Source organism: Myxocyprinus asiaticus, chromosome 18, assembly GCF_019703515.2.
Source record: "Myxocyprinus asiaticus isolate MX2 ecotype Aquarium Trade chromosome 18, UBuf_Myxa_2, whole genome shotgun sequence".
Lineage (NCBI taxonomy): Eukaryota > Metazoa > Chordata > Actinopteri > Cypriniformes > Catostomidae > Myxocyprinus > Myxocyprinus asiaticus.
Window position 1 is genome coordinate 23641735 of NC_059361.1, and position 20794 is coordinate 23662528.

Sequence of the window (20794 nt, forward strand, 5' to 3'; positions counted from 1 at the left end):
TGAATGCTTAGAAGTGGAAAAACAGAACAGGAAAATTAAGATTAAACCAGAGACAAGGATAACTGGATAGTGCAGGTTCAGGAAATCCACATGACGACACAGTTCAGTAGTGAACCTCACAAACCCGTTACCCCCATCCCCACCAACCAAAAAAACAAACAAATTAAATAAAGAAAATTTAACTTATAAAGAACATTTAAAACCATGAAGACTTTTTGCATTGTGGTATTATGTTCATGACATTATGCACATTTCCCCTTAAATTTCCCTTCATTGCCATACTGCGTCAGGATGTTATTCTTTTTTTTTTTGGTAAATCCCATTATTCTCAAAGGTGATATTCATTATACCTTAATTTCTATAACATCAGGGTTTTTTTTGCCCTGACATTATCATGACAATTATATACATTTACCCCCTAAATTTCCCCTCATTACCATAATGTTTTCAGATGTTTTTTTTTTTTTTGTTTGTTTGTTTTTGTAATTCCAATTATTCTCAACTGTGATTCTTGTTTTATCTTAATTTCTATATTATAGTATTTTTGCTCTAAAATAATTTTCATGATAATCAAGCACATTTCCCCTTAAATTTCCCCTCATTTCTGTAATGTGTCTGGATATTTTTTTTTTTGTTTGTTTTTTTTTGTAATTCCAATTGTTCTCAATGGTGATTCTAGTCATATATTAATTTATGCAATGTAGTATTTTTGCTCTGATATTATGTTTATGACAATCAAGCACATGTCCCCCTTAAATTTCCCCTCATTACCGTAATGCATCTGGTTGTTTTTTGTTTTTGTTTTATTGATAATTCCTATTATTGGTGATTCTCATTCTCATCTTAATTTCTATAATATAATATTTTTGCATCAACATTATTTTGACATTATTTTCATGACAATTAAGTACATTTACCCCCTAAATTTCCCCGCATTGCCATAATGTTTCCGGATGTTTTGCTTTATTTTTGAGTGTGAAATTCCAATTATTCTTAATGGTGATTCTCATTATACTGTATCTTAATTTCTATAATATAGTATTTTTACTCTGACATTATTATCATCACAATTAAGCACATTTTCCCCTTTAAATTATCTCTCATTACCATAATGCATCCGAATGTTTGTTTCTTTCTTTTGTAATTCCCATTATTTTCAATGGTGATTATATTTTAATTTCTGTAATACAATATGCATTTATAGTTTTTTTTTCTAAATTACAGTTAAATTTACACTCACTGAGCACTTTATTAGAAATAACTCTACACCTGTACACCTACTTATTCATGCGATTATCTAATCAGCCAATCATGTGGCAGCAGTGCATCATAAAATCATGCAGATACGGATCAGGAGCTTCAGTTAATGTTCACATCAACCATCAGAATGGGGAAAAATGTGATCTCATTGATTTCGACCGTGGCATGATTGTTGGTGCCAGACGGGCTAGTTTAAGTATTTCTGTAACTGCTGATCTCCTGGGATTTTCATGCACAACAGTCTCTACAGTTTACTCAGAATGGTGGCAAAAACATCCAGTGAGCAGCAGTTCTGCAGATGGAAACGCCTTGTTGACGAGAGAGGTCAATTGAGAATGGCTAGACTGGTTCAAACTGACAGAAAGGCTACAGTAACTCAGATAACCTCTCTGTACAATTGTAGTGAGCAGAATAATATCTCAGAATGCACAACACGTCGAACCTTGAGGCGGACGGGCTACAACAACAGAAGATAATGCCGGGCACTTTATTAGGACCATTAGGACCAGTGCTCAGTGAGTGGATATTATACAATGTTTTTTTATTTAAATCAGCATAAATTCAGTGCAGTACCACAAACGATACCATTACGTATAAATACTTTACAATTAATTAATATATAATAATTTTTGGCATTACTGTAATGAGATTAATATTTCTTGCATTCCAATAAGGAGAACTGGGGGGAAATGTTCATATTTGACATGAAAATAAAGTCACAATGGTCATCGTAATAGGCTTCATTATTTACAATAATATATTCAAATATAATTCTTTATGTTTTGTTTTTGTTTTGTTTTTTGAGGTGAAATATAGGTTATATGTATGGACATGCTCTTGTGTCATGGTTGTAAGCGGGTGGCCCCCTCGCTGTGTCTGCGGGGCTCAGTGGTGTGAGAGTAACAGGGCTATGCTCCAGTTAGCTGCTGCCAGCAGTGTGTTACACAGCTCATTATATCTAGTCTAGAGACAGGGTGGAACCTCCCAAATTCAACCCCCCTCTCTCTCCGACTGGCACAGCACACAGAGAGATGAGCAATTAGACAGGGAGGGGAAATCCCACGAGGGGGGTTCCAGCTCTCACGACACTATTTCAAACAACAATGCAAGCTCTTACTGTCACACTGTAACACTACTACTGCATCACACACACACAATCTCACACAGCAACACAAGGACCCCGTTTACACCTGGTATTAAGATGCGCTTCGGGTGATCCGATCACATATGGCCAGCACTAAATACAGGTCTAAACGGAGTCTAAAACGATTTGTGATTGGATCACAAAAAACACATATGAATGTGGTCAAAAATGCATGTGTCCACATCACATTTGAGGTGTAAACGCTAATCCGTCCTGTATGAGTCCCGGCAGCAGAGAAGACGAAGCACCACCCCTCACCTGTCTATTAACTGCTGTGCTAAAACAAGAGTATAAACTTTGCTGGCTTTAAAAGGAAATAACCGTCAGATCGGAACATTTTAAAAAGTGGATACATACACAGATACGAGAGCTTCACAGATCTTCTTTTTTAGTAAATTTCAATTGCATCTAGGAGAAACAGCGCATCATTTTTTTCGTGCTTTTTTGTCTTTACTAACTTTGTTGCGCTTTAATATCATGCAGTAACACACTGACATAATGACTGATGTATGTCATCATGAAACAGAGACCCTCCCCTCCAAATCCGAACACAAGTGATCACAGGAGACGCATTAAAGTGACCAGGTGTAAAAAGCGATGTGTCTCACCTGACCACATGTGATTTGATCACCGAGACACTTTGTAATACCAGGTGGAAATGGGGTCAAGAAGTCAGATTAACTAACCAGATTTCTGTAATTAGAGAAAAGAATGCTGCATAATTTTTTTTTGCATAATTTCTTTCTAAACCCAAATTACTTTTTTTCTTCTTTGGAACACAAAAGGAGAAGTGCTGAATGTTGATGCAGCTTTCGTCCATGCAATGAAAGTGAATAGGTTGGGGCACTGTCAAGCTCCAAAAATGACAAAAAGCACCATAGTAGCACTATAAAAGTAGTCCATATGGCTCTTACGCCTGAAATTCAAGTCGATATTCACTGAAAATTTGAAAAAGAACCAATTGCATTTGGTGTCACTGACGTGAAACCTGGAACGGTGCGGCAGTTTGAATGTGTGCAAGTGTAAATAAGGACAAGAGTCTGGACCATATATATGAACTAAACCTGGACACTTTGTGCTTTCGTTGTACTGAAAAAGCAACATGAACATTCTGCATATCATTTCCTTTTGTGTTCCATCACTAGGAATCAATTACAGGTGGGACATGTGGGTACCACTTTTTGTCTTTGCAGTAAAAGATTATTTGATATTATCTGCACATATCCTAATTAATATTCATGAGTTTTGCCACTTCGTAACGTCACAACAATATTGTGAGATCTAAACAACCATAAACCACTGTTTAAATATGCTGGTTTTAGCTAAAATAAGAGCATCAACAACCCTCTGACATCTGCTGTTCTGACATCATCGATGACTGCATGATTAAACAGATCTGAACATGACCTCTGACCTCAGCAGCTGTGGTGCGTGGTGTGAGGGTTTGTTACAGCCAATCATTTTGCCAGTAACACCAAGCTATGATGTCACTAGTATGTTAGCTACATCCAGTGAAATTTGATTTGGGAGGGCAAAAGCAGAGGCACAGCATTTGACAGACTGCAAGAGGAGAAACTTTTTCTTAGCAAGCATCTCTCCTCGCCATCAGGACACAAGGGACCTACTTTTGATTGAAGGGGCGGGACGGATGCTACGCGAGTGGAAGCTGCTTCTCCAGATGACGGGGACGTACTGAGAACATAGGCAGAGAGAACAAAAAACTTTGGACATCTTAATACACAGATGTGCATATGACTAACCTCAAACATTCCACTTAAACAGGACATACAGAACTGATATGATCAAAGTACATCTGGTAATTTGCTCTGGTAGAAAAGCAATCTAATTGTATAGTGGGGTCCAAAGGTCTGAGACCACATTAAAAATTGTATTTCTCATTCAAACCTGGAATTAAAGTTTTCGGATTTTGAAAAAGAAAGGTTATGACATTAAATGAAGAAATAATTAAGATTTTCTTAGGTTACATCTAATCAAATGTGACATATCTGAGACATTCACCATGTTAACTACTTTGTACAAAGAAGTGAGATTTCCTTGCTTCCATTGAAGCACACAAGATGCTCTTCTGAACGTTCTCAAATTATGCTGGGAAAAGATGGATCATCAGGTTTTGCACAAACCTAAGAGTCAAGCATGAGTGCATGCTGTCATTAAAGCAAACGGGGACATAAACACTAATCAAATCTGAAATTCATGTACATTTTCATTCAAATTGTGATGCTTAATGAAAACTCTCATAATTTACTCACTTTCATGACATCCCAGGTGTGTAGGGCTTTCTTTTTTTTTACGGCAGAACACAAACAAAGATTTTTAAAAGAATATCTCACCTCTGTAGGTCCTTTCAATGCAAGTGAATGGTGACCAGGCCTTTTCAATCTTAAGTGGTTTAATCCATGTTTTCTGAAGCAATGCAATCACTTTTGGTTAGATACAAATCAATATTTACACTATATGGCCAAATGTTTGTGGACACCATATGTGCTTGATGAACATTTGATTTCAAAACCTTAGGCATCAATTTCCCCCTTTGTTGTAATAACAGCTTCCACTCTTTTGGGAAGGCTTTCCACTATACTGTATGAAGTAACATGGCTGCAGGGATTTGCTCTCATTCAGACACAAGGCTATCAGTGAGGTCAGAACTGATGTTGGTCGATGGGGCCTGATTTTCAGTTGCTGTTCCAGTTCAACCCAAAAGTGATCAGTTGGGTTCAGGTCTGGGCTTTGTTCAGGCCAGTCAATTTCTTCCATGCCAGACACAGTAAACCATTTCTTTATGGACCTCACTTTGTTCATAGGGGCATTGTCATGCTGGAACAGAAAAGAGCTATCCCCAAACAGTTGCCACAAATTTGGAAGCACACAAAACCCAAGCCATTACATAAAGAAACATTAAGATTTTTCTTTACTGGATTTAATGGAGTAACCAAATTCGTTAATTAGAAGGGGGTGTCCACAAACTTTTGGCCATATAGTGTATGTCCTTTTTTACTATAAATGTCCACTTTCACTTTCAGAATGTGAAAGAATTTGAATGTGAAAGTGAAAGTGGAAAGTGGACTTAAATATTGAACTTTTTCTCACCCACACCTATTATATCGCTTCTGAAGACATATATTTAACCACTGGAGTCGTATGGATTAATTTTATGTTTCCTTTATGTGATTTTTAGAGCTTGAAAAGTCTGGTCACCATTCACTTGCATTGTAAGGAACTGAGATATTCTAAAAATATTCGTTAGTGTTTTGCAGAAGAAAGAAAGTCATATACATCTGGGATGGCATGAGGGTGAGTAAATGATGAGAGAATTTTAATTTTAGGGTGACCTATTCCTTTAAGAACAGAATGCAAAAAAAGAACAATTTTCAATATGGTCTCAGACTTACGCCCGTTTCACATTGCAAGCTTGAGCTAGACATGAACAGAGCACCATCGCAACTACATTGTAACTACAGCTGCAGACTCGCTAGGGCTTTCACATTTTAAGCGTTGTTACAGCGTCACAGCAGTGGCTCTGTACAGAAAAATAAAGTAATTTCTATGTTACTACGTTGAATATTTCCTTTATTAATGATCATAACTTTTAAAATGTTTTTTTTAGGAGTGGGAGATTGATAAGTATTACAAACTTGATCATCATAAAATTTTCTAAATTCACATGAAGCTGATATAACCTCATAAAGTCCTGAAGAAGTATTTCATTTAGTGGCAGCGAACAAAATAAGCTCTGATCCTTAAAAACACAATTCAGTATTGAAACTAGTTTTTGTACATGAAGGAGACGGGGAGGGTGACGAGCCTTTGCATTTTTGTACAATACAGGACGCGACCACTCTCTGATCGATCACTCACTTTATAGTCAGAAATATGTGTGTACAACCATAGAAAAGTGATATACACTCACCAGCCACTTTATTAGGTACACCTGTACATCTCCATTCATATTCATGCGATTATCTAAGCAGCCAATCGTGTAGCAGCAGTGTAATGTATAAAATCATGCAGATATGGGTCAGGAGCTTCAGTTAATGTTCACATCAACCATCGGAATGGGGAAAGTATGTGATCTCAGTGATTTAGACCGTAACATTATTATTGGTGCCAGACGGGCTGGTTTGAGTATTTTTGTAACTGCTGATCTCTGGGATTTGCACGCCCAGCTGTCTCTAGAGTTTATTCAGAATGGTGCCAAAAACAACCAATGAGCAGCAGCTCTGTGGACGAAAATGCCTTGTTGATGAGAGAGGCCAATGGAGAATGGGCAGACTGATTCGAGCTGACAGAAAGGCTACTGTAACTCAGATAACCACTCTGTACAATTGTAGTGAGCAGAATAGCATCTCAGAATGCACAACACATCGAACCTTGAGGCAGATGGTCTACAACAGCAGAAGACCATGTTGGGTTCCACTTCTGTCAGTGAAGAACAGAAAACTGAGGTTGAAGTGGGCCTACCATTTGTGTACCTCAGCAGAAATCCAGATTTGTCAGACCAGATGATGCTTTTCCAATTGTCTACTGTCCAGTTTTGGTGAGCCTATGCCCACTGCAGCCTCAGTTTCCTGTTCTAAGCTGACAGTAGTGGTACCCGGAGGGGTCTTCTGCTGCTGTAGCCCATCCATCTCAGTGTTCGACGTGTTGTGTGTTCAGAAATGCTTTTCTGCATAGCACTGTTGTAACGCGTGTATATTTGGGTTACTGTCACCTTCCTGTCAGCTTGGACCAGTATGCCATTCTCCTCTGACCTCTGTCAATAACAAGCCATTTTTGCCCACAGAACTGCCGCTCGCTGGATGTTTTTCACATCATTCTCTTTACAATCTAGAGACTGTTGTGCGTGCTCAAACCAGCCCGTCTGGCACCAACAATCATGCCATGGTCTAAATCACTGAGATCAAATTTTTTCCCCATTCTGATGGTTGATGAGAACATTAACTGAAGCTCCTGACCCATATCTGCATGATTTTATACATTACACTGCTGCCTCACGATTGGCTGATTAGATAATTGCATGAATAAGTAAATGTACAGGTGTACCTAATAAAGTGGCCGGTGAGTGTATCTATGTTCAAACATCAGCCAAGACTGTTGAATACGTTCTTCATAAAAAACAAGGACGCACTTCCAAAAAAAAAAAAAGAAAAAAAGTGAACTCACCATCAACAGCCGAAGCAACAACAACATCCTATGCTTTTTTCTTTGTTAATTAATCCTTATAAAATGTAAGTTGAGGATCATGAGCACTTCGTTTCTCCACAATCAATCTTCTGTCATCCTTTGTCAATAAAAGACTGAGGTAAGTTCTAAATTTACCGACCACACGTGCTGTCGCATGCATTGTTTATGATTGTCAGCACACTCGGCTGTGTATATGGGTATTGCTGTTAACCCTTTAGACCTGCTCTCTGTATAGTAGTATATAATAGGCAGTATATATAACTAAGCTATACCTTAATTATATATATAGCTAAGCTATATAATTAAAATAATTTCTTTTAGTTTTTGTCATTTTACATCTGACAAATGTTTCTCTTTTTTTCTGTGTGCTTAAATTCATATAAAACACACACTAGACTACAAATTTATGCTTATTCTGTGCAATTTGTAATTTTTGTGTCCATCAATAGTGTTCGTCACATTAATTGAGCTTGAGCAGAGCTGGAAAAATAGACTCGGAGCAGAAACCCTCTCTGCACCACAGTTCACTCTGACGTGCTTCTGATGCTTCTGATGTGAATGCTGTAACCTGTTAACATGGGTGCCGAAAAAAATACACTCTGCTCATGCTTGCGATGTAAAATGGCCGTTATGGACCCTACTGTATATAAATGCACCAAGCTATGTTGCTTGGCACCGGTAAGCAGCCTGCAGTTAGGCTACTGCACTATATTATTTGGGAGAACAATTGTTTATTCTGATTATTGGTGTTATTATCTGATTTATCACCTCTGCTCTTGCCTAGTTTTTCTAAAAGCAATAAGCCACTGTGGGCTTTGCGTTAACACTTTAATATATAATTTACTGATTCTTATGTGCAAAATAAGATACAAGAGATGAAGTTGTGATTAAGTGTAGCAGACGTGCTCTGGCCTCACATCATCTGTGGGGAATTCATGCTCCATCACTCTGAGCTGAGGAACATTGGCCTTGGGATTAGTGGACTGGGAGAACTCCCTCATGTGCTTGTCCTGAGAGCAGGAGAGATACATGTTACATATCACATAAGCACGTGTGCACACACAAACACATACACACACACACACACACACACACACACACACACACACGCACACACACAACTGTCATGTGATCAATACACATATTCATGAATGCAAACACTCACCAGTTTTTCCTGAGCCACTGACAAGTCCTGGAGAACTTCATCAATTATACTTTCCACCAGAGAGAAGTTGATGGACAGTTTTAGTTCACTGAGAAAGAGAGAGAGAGAAGCACATAGTAAAGAAAATTATTATTCAGGATTAAGGAATAATTAGGCTTTTTTTAGCTCATTAAAGGACAAACACAATATTCTTTCAAAGTTTCAAGAATTTAAAACAGAAATGTGTCATTTGATGTTTAATACTTTTTCCTACCCCATCTTAATATGCAGACAACAATACGTAAACCATTTATAGGTTTATTATCCCGAAAAGTGTAACAGTCTCTGGCGCTATCAAAACAGGGGAACTGTTTAAACATCTTTATTTTTGCAATTCTGTTTTCGTGACGCTAGTGGTGCAGATATTATGCACTTTATTTATAGGTGTACTGTATATTTATAGTCATGTACAAGTGTGTTCCACCTGAGTTTGTTCCTGATGCTGTTCTCAGCCTCTTGCATTGTGTTCTGAATGAAGTGTGCTGCCTGACGTGTTTTCTTGGCCACACGATCTGCCAGCTGTTCACTGACACTTGACCTCTGGACAACTCTTGGACAGGTCGACTGGGCAGACTGCAGCATTGCCGTTGCCAGTTCCTGCACAGCGCACGCACACACACACACACACACACACACACACACACACACACACACACACACAAACTAATTTCTAATACCATCTAATTCTCTTGTACAATTCCTAGAGCTCATCTGGTAACACATGGAACTAGCAATGCCAAAGTCATGGGTGCGATTCCAAGGCAACACATACTGATAAAATATGTACCTTGAATTCACTATATTAAAAAAAAAAAAAGATAAAAAAAAGTCTGTTTAATGCATAAATGTGCTAATTCTTATTACATAGCAAACACTACATCAGCAATGTACCGTATATAGTTATTACTATCCACTGACACTCCCATGAAACATGATTCAACTTTACCTGGATCTCCTCAGTGATCTCACTCTTGATGGCTTTAGCCGTGTCATTGAGAATGTATTTCAACATGTCACCACGAAAGGGTGACCTCCCCAACTCATAGAGCCCTGCAAAAGACTGAGGAACAAGGACAGTCAAAGATCAGTAGATTATTCACTTAGTTTAGAACAATATTACAGGTGCATCTCAATAAATTAGAATGTCGTGGAAAAGTTCATTTATTTCAGTAATTCAACTCAAATTGTGAAACTCGTGTATTAAATAAATTCAATGCACACAGACTGAAGTAGTTTAAGTCTTTGGTTCTTTTAATTGTGATGATTTTGGCTCACATTTAACAAAAACCCACCAATTCACTCTCTCAACAAATTAGAATATGGTGACATGCCAATCAGCTAATCAACTCAAAACACCTGCAAAGGTTTCCTGAGCCTTCAAAATGGTCTCTCAGTTTGGTTCACTAGGCTACACAATCATGGGGAAGACTGCTGATCTGACAGTTGTCCAGAAGACAATCATTGACACCCTTCACAAGGAGGGTAAGCTACAAACATTCATTGCCAAAGAAGCTGGCTGTTCACAGAGTGCTGTATCCAAGCGTGTTAACAGAAAGTTGAGTGGAAGGAAAAAGTGTGGAAGAAAAAGATGCACAACCAACCAAGAGAACCACAGCCTTATGATTGTCAAGCAAAATCGATTCAAGAATTTGGGTGAACTTCACAAGGAATGGACTGAGGCTGGGGTCAAGGCATCAAGAGCCACCACACACAGACATGTCAAGGAATTTGGCTACAGTTGTCGTATTCCTCTTGTTAAGCCACTCCTGAACCACAGACAACGTCAGAGACGTCTTACCTGGGCTAAGGAGAAGAAGAACTGGACTGTTGCCCAGTGTTCCAAAGTCCTCTTTTCAGATGAGAGCAAGTTTTGTATTTCATTTGGAAACCAAGGTCCTAGAGTCTGGAGGAAGGGTGGAGAAGCTCATAGCCCAAGTTGCTTGAAGTCCAGTGTTAAGTTTCCACAGTCTGTGATGATTTGAGGTGCAATGTCATCTGCTGGTGTTGGTCCATTGTGTTTTTTGAAAACCAAAGTCACTGCACCCGTTTACCAAGACATTTTGGAGCACTTCATGCTTCCTTCTGCTGACCAGCTTTTTAAAGATGCTGATTTCATTTTCCAGCAGGATTTGGCACCTGCCCACACTGCCAAAAGCACCAAAAGTTGGTTAAATGACCATGGTGTTGGTGTGCTTGACTGGCCAGCAAACTCACCAGACCTGAACCCCATAGAGAATCTATGGGGTATTGTCAAGAGGAAAATGAGAAACAAGAGACCAAAAAATGCAGATGAGCTGAAGGCCACTGTCAAAGAAACCTGGGCTTCCATACCACCTCAGCAGTGCCACAATCTGATCACCTCCATGCCACACCGAATTGAGGCAGTAATTAAAGCAAAAGGAGCCCCTACCAAGTATTGAGTACATATACAGTAAATGAACATACTTTCCAGAAGGCCAACAATTCACTAAAAATGTTTTTTTTTATTTCTTATGATGTATTCTAATTTTTTTAGATAGTGAATTGGTGGGTTTTTGTTAAATGTGAGCCAAAATCATCACAATTAAAAGAACCAAAGACTTAAACTACTTCAGTCTGTGTGCATTGAATTTATTTAATACACGAGTTTCACAATTTGAGTTGAATTACTGAAATAAATGAACTTTTCCACGACATTCTAATTTATTGAGATGCACCTGTATATTGCCATGGAAATGTTAAACAAACAAAAAAATTACTTTTAGAAAATGTACAGGTTTTGAATATTTTTTCATTCAAATGTATCATGTAATTTGTGTAAGCTCATACACTAATGGCTGTCTTTGCATGTTGTAATGCTTCCTCTGCAAGCAGGATGTCTGACTGCACCTCTTGTATATTATAGCAGTTTAGAGGGTGCACACTTTCCTGTAGTTTTTTGCAGATATCCTGCACTATCTGAGCACAGACAGAGAGAAAGAGAGAGACAAGGCAGTGAGGGTTAGATGCAGATCATACACTGTTATGTTCATATTTTTTTATGATCTGAACCATGGGTATATAGCAGTATAATCATCTTTTATATCACAGTAGTATATAGACAGTAATAACCATAGTGGTGCATATAAACAGTTCAAAACAGTGAGTCAAACCTGTTCAGAGCGTGCCGTCTTAAGTCCATGCTGCAAATGACACATTTCCTCTTCCACTTCATATTGTCTCTGATTGTTCCTAAGTAAACAAGCCTGGATCTACATACACACATACAAAGTTACATATTGCATACAGTGTCCTCAAAAAGTATTCAGACACTTAAGCCACATCTGATGTATGAATGTCTTCTGATTATATGACAAAATATTAAAACAATTACATTTGTTTTAAAGAAATATATCACAAACACACTTTAAAGGGATAGTTCACCCAAAAATGAAAATTCTCTCATCATTTTCTCACCCTCATGCCATCCCAGTTGTGTATGACTTTCTTTCTTCAGCAGAACACAAACAAAGATTTTAAGAAGAATATTTCTGCTCTGTAGGTTCATACAATGCATGTAAATGATGACCAGAACTTTGAAGCTCCAAAAATCACAAAGGCGGCATAAAAATAATCCATATGACTCCAGTGGTTAAATATATATATCTTCAGAAGCGATATGATAAGTGTGGGTGAGAAACAAATCTCACTTTGAGTCACATTTTGAAAGTGAAAGTGGAGATTTATGGTAAAAAAGGATTTAAATATTGATCTGTTTCTCACCCACATCTTTTATTTAGCTTATGAAGACATAAATTTAACCACTGGAGTCTTATGGATTACTTTTATGCTGCCTTTATGTGATTTTTGGAGCTTCAAAACTCTGGTCACCATTCACTTGCATTGTAATGACCAACAAAGCTGAGATATTCTTCTTAAAATCTTTGTTTATGTTCTGCTGAAGAAAGAAAGTCATATACATCTGGGATGGCATGAGGGTGAGAAAATTATGAGAGAATTTTCATTTTTGGGTGGACTATCCCTTTAAGCAAAAAATCTTCACAAAAAGAAGATTGTAAGGTTTCAAATTATAAAATAATATCAACTGTTTAAAGACTAAAGTATTTGGACACTTTCTGGTTGTCAAAACTTAGTGGAACTGTGATGATTTACACCTGTGGTTACTCTTGCTAGGACACCTGTGTGAACTTGAGGGGAACTGACTTCATACATCCACTTAAAATCACTTTGAGAGCAGGTGGTTAAAAAGTAAATGCTAAAATGGTAAAGAAAAAAGCTTTAGCAGCCTTTGTTTGCAGATGCCATTAGGTTTGATATTTTTGTACGAGTGACTAAAGAGTCTCCAAATACTTTTGGGGAGATATATCAGTTACATATCTCATCATTGGTTCTGCAGGTTTTCTAAAGTACCAGCATCCGGAACTTACTCTCTGTAAAGCCTCCTCTGTCTTCTCAGGGTTGTTTCGATAGGCTTGTAAAACATCACTCATTGGAGTGGTTATGCTCTGTAGTGTCATGTTCCTGTGTGAAGAAACACAGATGCAAATAAGTAATGCACACTTTAATTCTCCAAAAATAAAGTACAAAACATTTACAAGTCTGCAAAAGGGGTGGACTCACTTTTCCATGGCATTGGCTACATCAATAAACCCACTGGCAGTCACATTGTTTCTGTCCCAAACCAGTGTTCTGTATCAGAAAATATGGCAAAACCTTACTTGACATTAAAGAAATCTGTGACAGTCATTACTTTTTGGAACACGGGCATATATTTAAACCGTAGTCACCATGTTAGGAAAAATTACTTTAGCTTGGTGTTGATCATGAGGGCCTTTGCTAACATCTTAGCACCTGTGTCACCAATACAGTTGCCACTGATATCAATCTTAGAAAGGCTGGCGTTACTGCCCAGACTGTTGATGAGGATGGTGGTGCCAGTCTTCAATTTTGAGTCGGACACAGAGAGAGATTCCAATGGCTTGAGGCAGAGATGAAAAGACATTACAGACACAACTTTTCATGCCATATGCTTAGCTACATACAAAACCAAGTGTTTTCCTAAAATTGTGATAGATGCGAGATGCCAATTGCAAATTAAATAAAATAAATATGATTATTTAAAGAAAATGTCTAAAATGAAAACTGGACAATAAAATAGAACACCTTCATGATCTTATTAAAATGATTACGTTGCTTTAATTTTTTTCCAAATAACATCTGAAGATTCCATATATTTATTGAGAGGTTAGCATTCTTAAACAATGAAAATTCTCTCATCATTTACTCACCCTCATGCCATCCCAGATGTGTATGACTTTCTTCTGCTGCTGAACACAAACAAAGATTTTAAGAAGAATATCTCAGCTCTGTAGGTCCATACAATGCAAGTGAATTGTGACCAGACCTTTGAAGCTCCAAAAATCACATAAAGGCCACATAAAATTAATCCATACGACTCCAGTGGTTAAATCCATATCTTCATAAGCGATATGATAGGTGTGGGTGAGAAACAGATCAATATTTAAGTCCTTTATTACTATAAATCTCCACTTTCACATTCTTTCACATTTTGAAAGTTTTGGTCACCATTCACTTGCATTGTACTGACCTACAGAGCTGAAACATTCTATAAATCTTTGTTTACGTTCAGCATAAGAAAGAAAGTCATACACGTCTGGGATGGTATGAGGGTGAGTAAATGATGAGAGTATTTTCATTTTTGGGTGAACAATCCCTTTAAAATCTCAGTGAGTACCTTTAACCTGAGTAAAATAAAATATTGACATATATTGAGTTCCATTTCATTGATCAAGTGATCTTTCATTAGAGTCATTGTCATAGAGTCATTAAACTTTGGTTGTAAGTCTCATTAAAATTTCTGATTAAGATTAAAGATGGAGGTCCAAATCTACTAAGGTTCAGAAACATTTTCTACCAAATAACAGGTTGGGTAGCAAAAGGCCAGCACAGATCCTTTGGAGAGCAAAAAAAAAACCCTCTTTTAATGTGGATGAAGTTACATCAAGTTAAGTCTATTTCAATGAGTCCTATCTTTAAGTGAGAGTTGCTTGTGTAATTATTGAGCTCAGGCGTGCCTTCACGGAGAGGGTTTGTGGGTAATTAAAACTCCAGTCTTGCTGGAGGGATGTAGCGGGGGCGTCTCTGTGGACTTCCTCTCTTTTTTGGTTCTAGTATTACAGACACATGCAGAAACAAGCTGCTGCTAACTGTTATTCAGTAGGCCATAAACAGCAGTTTTCCTACTCTATGTTATATGAGAGCTGAGGGCTGTAGGTGGGAGCTGTGATATACAGATCATTTGTGTATGGGGGAACTAAGCCTACTTTTAAGTAATATTGGTACCAATTGGGAGAGCTTGTCTATGACTGACTGTAACTAAGTCATGATTCTAATTGAATAATTGGGAGTGTGTGTGTGTGTGTGTGTGTGTGTGTGTGTGTGTGTGTGTGTATACAGTGTAGTGTTTATAATTATTACAAATTATGTACTCACACACTCCTCCTCCTGAATTAGCTGTACAAGGCGATGTAACACATCTGTAAGAGCTCTAAGAGAGAGGGAAGGCATTCAAAACATACCTCAGGAAAATAAATAAAGGAAGAAGAATAAGGGATGGAGGGGATGAGGTAAAGAGAGTGAGCTGTATGGATCAATTAAAAGAAGGATATTTCTTTAAAACTGAAGTGTGTAATTTCTGTTTTGAATTGTAAAAGTAATGATTGTTTTCAAACAGGTTTCCCAAACACTCCCCCCATCTTCTAATGGTCAAACAAACCAATAGTCCCACCCCAATCTCACACCATTGGATGAGAATATTGCTATGTCAATTGGATTACATATAGTTGTCTCTGCTTATTAAGCTTGAATAGGAAAACGTTTTTTAATATAATTTTTTTTTTTTACACACTTCAGCTTATAAAGGCATTAAAACCTAAAAACATAAAGAATTCATCTCACCTAGACTTCATGGCAAAGTTGCGTCCGATTGAGAGGTGTCGAATAGAGTGACTGTGACCAATGGAGAGAATTAGAGTAACCATATTGCTCTCAAAACCTGCGGGCAGTGGAGAAGAAGAGATGGAGAGAATAACTCACATCGCTAATTGTGATCTATATTGATTCATAACTTAAAGAGAAAGTTCATCCACAAATGAAAATTCTGTCATCATTTACTTACTCTTATGACCTTCCAAACCCCTTTGACTTTCTTATTGACTGAGGCTGTCAGTCACTAACATTCTGCCAAACATTCCTTCATATGGGTTTGGAACAACATGAGGGTGAGTAAATGATGACAGAATTTTATTTTATTTTTTTATTTTTTTTGTGCGCACTATCCCTTGAAGTCAAAATTTGATTCAACGTGTCTTCATCCTTCTGTTTTCTATATTTTCTTAAGGCTGTTTATAAATTATTATTTAGTTTTATTTACTTTGATTATAGTCACTTTTAATAGACATTGTAGTTGTCAAATGCCTTTGGGGACCACAAGACAGTGTACTTGTACAGTGCAGTCCATCATGCATGTTGTCACCTTTGATCATTCAAATGTCGCTCTCATTTATTTCACACTGACACTGTCTTCTCTCTCTCATGTGTGTGAATATTTGTATATGTGTTCAGACAGGTGTGACAGGCCTGCGGATTTTTGTCAATCAAGTGATAAACCTGATTGTTTTTCTGAACAACGCAGATGCGTGCTGCACACTTGTCCTTTCGCTCTCTCTTCCCCAGAGCAGCTGCAGCGCATGAGCAGTGTTAACATGGTAGCGCTTTTATGCCAAACTGTGCTAATTTGTAAACACAGTCGCAGGTTAAAATTATAGCATCATGGGTTGTGGTTTTTCGGGATACTTTAAAAATGGACAGTGGTCACCAAAAGGTTTGATGGTAGACATTGGATAATGAAAATACAACGTCTTAGTCATGTATAAAGATTGGGGATTTAATATCTGGCAACCACACCAATCAGCACACTGTCAGCTGTGCACCAGAATCAACACAGCCACATTTTTACACAAATATTACATTCGAGCGCATGACACATTGTTTTCTGCGATTGTAACTACTGTGTAAATACATTTATTTAACATCTTATACAAAGCAAATTCACAAAATAATCTAAAATTGACAATTAAAAACAAAGGAGAAATAAAAGAATCAAAAGCACTCCAAAATAAAACTGTAATTAAAAGAGATAGAAACTACAAGGAATAAATAGGCCTAAATACAGAAGTAAGCCTAATTAAAAGCATTAATAATGTAAACTACACTTTTGTCACAGGGCCTCACTATGTTGCATGTTTAATTTCTGCAAGTGGCATCCAGTTATCATCTCGAAAATATGGTTAATTTGCATTTTGTGTCAAAATGTATTGATCTTTGTCAGTCCAATAAAAAAAATGGGTTAAGAAGAAGATTAAAATCTAAAAAATAGTTTTAAAAAGTAAAAAATACCATTCTGAACATTCACAAGCAAACCTGCTTGGTAGCTTAGACTCTAGCTTTTCAGTCTTGACCACAAACTGCCTTCTGTTTGCCTTCTGCCTTCCATAAAGAAAAACATCAGCGTCCAACTCCACATCTAATTTAAAGAAATCAAGGTAGTGCTAAGTTCATGAAATTTGCTGACAAATATCTAGCTGGCTGGCTGTTTAGATTAACTTAGATGCTAATAGTGGAGATGTAGCGGTTCAGATAAAATAATAATGACATAACACACATAATTTTTCCAATTGTGCCTTGCCTTTATAAATACAGTATGTATTCTGAAAATATTCTTGTATTCTGAATACGTTCGTTTTTTACATTCACCCTTGCTACAGTATATAGATCACCCGGGCCTTTTTCTGATTTCCTTGGTGAATTAGCAAATTTTTTATCAGATCTTGTAGTCACTGTAGAAAGAGTTTTAATCGTTGGTGACGATTCACAGAGATAATGAAAATGACACATTGGGATTAGCATTTATCGATATTCTCAACTCTCTTGGAGTCAGACAAAATGTGACAGGACCAACTCATCGCCATAATCATACGCTAGATTTAATTCTGTCATATGAAGTTGATGTTGATAATATAGAAATTCTACCGCAGAGCGATGACATCTCGGATCATTACCTCATCTCTTGTATGCTGCGATCAGCTAATGCTACTCATTCTACACAATGCTATCATTCAGGTAGAACTATTCTTTCAACCACTACAGATAGCTTCCAGATCTATCTCATACACTCAGTAAACCCCAAAGTCTAGAAGAACTTGATGTAATAACAGAAAATATAAATATTCTTCTCTAGCACTCTTGATAGTGTCACCCCCCCTTCGATTAAAGAAAATTAAAGAAAAAAGCCTCGCACCGTGGTACAATGATCACACTCATGCTCTCAAGAGAGCAGCTCGGAAAATGGAGCGCAACTGGAGGAGTACAAAATTAGAGGTATTTCACGGTGCATTGGAATGATAGTGTCTGTAGCTACAGACAGACACTAAAAGCTGCCAGATCAGCATATTTTTGCAAACTCATAGAAAATAGCCACAACAATCCTAGGTGTTTATTCAGTACTGTGGCTAAATGGTTAAGAATAAAGCATCGACTGAACCAGATATTCCATCACAGCACAATAATAATGTCTTCATGAATTTCTTTACTGATAAAATTGAAATAATTAGACATAAAATTGGAATTATGCAATCATCTGTCACAGTACCTCAGAAAACAGTGTCTCATAATTTTGCTCACGAGCAACTTCAATCCTTCACTGTCATAGGTCATGAAGAGCTAACAAAACTTATCGAAACATCAAAAGCCACAACATGTTTGTTAGATCCAGTACCAACCAAGCTCTTAAAAGAAGTATTCCCAGTAATCTCAGAACCTCTTCTTAATATTATTAACTCCTCGTTATCCTCAGAACATGTCCCAAGAAACTTTAAAATGGCAGTTTTCAAACCGCTTATTAAGAAGCCACAACTTGATCCTGGAGAACTGGCTAATTACAGACCGATTTCAAATCTCCCGTTTATGTCCAAAATACTAGAAAAGGTAGTATCCTCCCAACTATGTTCATTTCTTCAGAGAATATATATGAACAATTTCAGTCAGGATTTTGGCCTCATCACAGTACAGAGACTGCATTTATCAGAGTTACAAATGACTAGCTCTTATCATCTGATCGTGGCTGCATTTCTCTTCTAGTGCTTTTAGATCTTAGTGCTGCCTTCGACACAATAGATCATGACATTCTCTTGAATAAGCAGGAGAATTTTGTTGGTATTAGTGAACTTGCATTAGCATGGTTTAGGTCCTATTTAGCAGACCGCTACCACTGTGTCTATGTAAATGAGGAATTGTCAAACCAAACAAAAGTTAAGTATGGAGTGCCACAGGAATCAGTTTTAGGGCTTTTGCTTTTCTGTATATGCTTTCCCTGGGAGATATTATCAGGAATCGTGGAATAAGTTTCCACTGTTATGCTGACGATACCCAACTTTTTATTTCTTCAAAACCTTATGAGATTTCACAATTCTCCAAATTAGCAGAGTGTATCAATGAAATAAAATATTGGATGGCCAGAAATTTCCTTCTACTCAATTCCAACAAAACAGAGGTACTAATTACTGGACAAAAAAACCTCTAAAAATAAGCCGCTAAAATGTAATTTGACTCTCGATGGATGTACTGTTACATCATCATCAACGGTGTGATACCAATATTTATATTTGATACCAATCTGTCCTTTGAAAATCAAATTACAAATGTCTGTAGAACAGCATTCTTCCACCTCAGAAATATTGCTAAATTACGACACATGCTCTCTGTTGCTGATGCTGAAAAACGAATTCATGCGTTCATGACCTCAAGATTAGATTATTGTAATGCATTACTGGGAGGATGTCCAGCAAGATCAATAAATAAACTTCAATTGCTTCAAAATTCAGCAGCCAGAGTGCTGACTAGAACCAAGAAATATGATCATATTAGCCCCATTTTATCATCGTTACACTGGCTACCTGTTAAATTTCGTATTAATTTAAAAATTCTGTTAACTGCGTACAAAGCTTTGAATGGTCTAGCTCTACAGTACTTAAGTGACCTTCTACCACGCTATATTCCATCATATTCATTACAATCGCAAAATTCTGGCCTGTTAATAGGTCATAGAATATCAAAATCCACAAAATGAGGTAGATCCTTTTCATATTTGGCTCCTAAACTATGAAATATTCTCCCTAACACTGTTCGAGATGCAGACACACTCAGTTTAAGTCTAGACTAAAGACTCATCTATTTAGCCAGGCATACACCTAATTTATCCTTCAACTCACAATTAGGCTGCTTTAGTTAGGTCTGCCGGAACCAGAAACAATGATCATGATCTATAACTCTGCAATAAATTAAATGCAGGGCTTGACAATAAGGACTGCCCGATGGCCCGGGGCCAGTGTGAGAGAGATTCAGGCCAGTTGCTAGAACTGTCACTTGCCCGATCGGGCCAGTGCTGCATTTATAACATTAGTGCAAGAAAACAACAAGTGAGAGAAAACAACAATTACACTGAGCGAACAAAGTATTCTAACCGAAGAGCGAGCGCGATTCTATTTAGCTTGCAAAGATGCGCGAGCGCATAATATACTGGACGCACCAAGGCACAGTCGCGTGCAGACACCGAGCGCACTCTCCTAGCACTGTCCTCGCTCTTTTCCAAGTGTCTTAGCGGCAACTATTACCAATGTGTAGAAAATAGAAGGGAAAAAAAACACATGAATTTTGTAGCGGGATTGCACATCTTGCGGAACATTTTAAGTATCCCCGCACATTCCGTGTTCACAGTGTGCAAAATCCCCACATTTTTCGTTTTTACATGTTGGTGAAACACAGTAATCCACAAATTGGAACATAAGAAATCAACAGTTTCATTCTATAGGACTGAAACTCAATGTCTCTGTGTGCATATGTCTCATCATCATCTCTCTCCATGCAGC

General features: G+C 37.5%; 1 protein-coding gene across 1 annotated transcript in view; it reads right to left on the minus strand.

The window, feature by feature from the left end:
* LOC127455949 (capping protein, Arp2/3 and myosin-I linker protein 2-like) overlaps positions 1–20794 on the minus strand; it is a 76864-nt gene that overhangs the window by 33775 nt on the left and 22295 nt on the right. The window contains exons 19-30 of the mRNA XM_051724146.1: positions 15768–15864; positions 15303–15357; positions 13595–13767; positions 13410–13478; positions 13217–13310; positions 11942–12040; positions 11619–11747; positions 9757–9870; positions 9235–9407; positions 8772–8859; positions 8524–8616; positions 4030–4096 (exon numbers count right to left, since the gene is read on the minus strand). Of these exons, the coding sequence (XP_051580106.1) occupies positions 4030–4096; positions 8524–8616; positions 8772–8859; positions 9235–9407; positions 9757–9870; positions 11619–11747; positions 11942–12040; positions 13217–13310; positions 13410–13478; positions 13595–13767; positions 15303–15357; positions 15768–15864 (1251 nt within the window). The remainder of the gene's footprint in view (positions 1–4029; positions 4097–8523; positions 8617–8771; positions 8860–9234; positions 9408–9756; positions 9871–11618; positions 11748–11941; positions 12041–13216; positions 13311–13409; positions 13479–13594; positions 13768–15302; positions 15358–15767; positions 15865–20794) is intronic.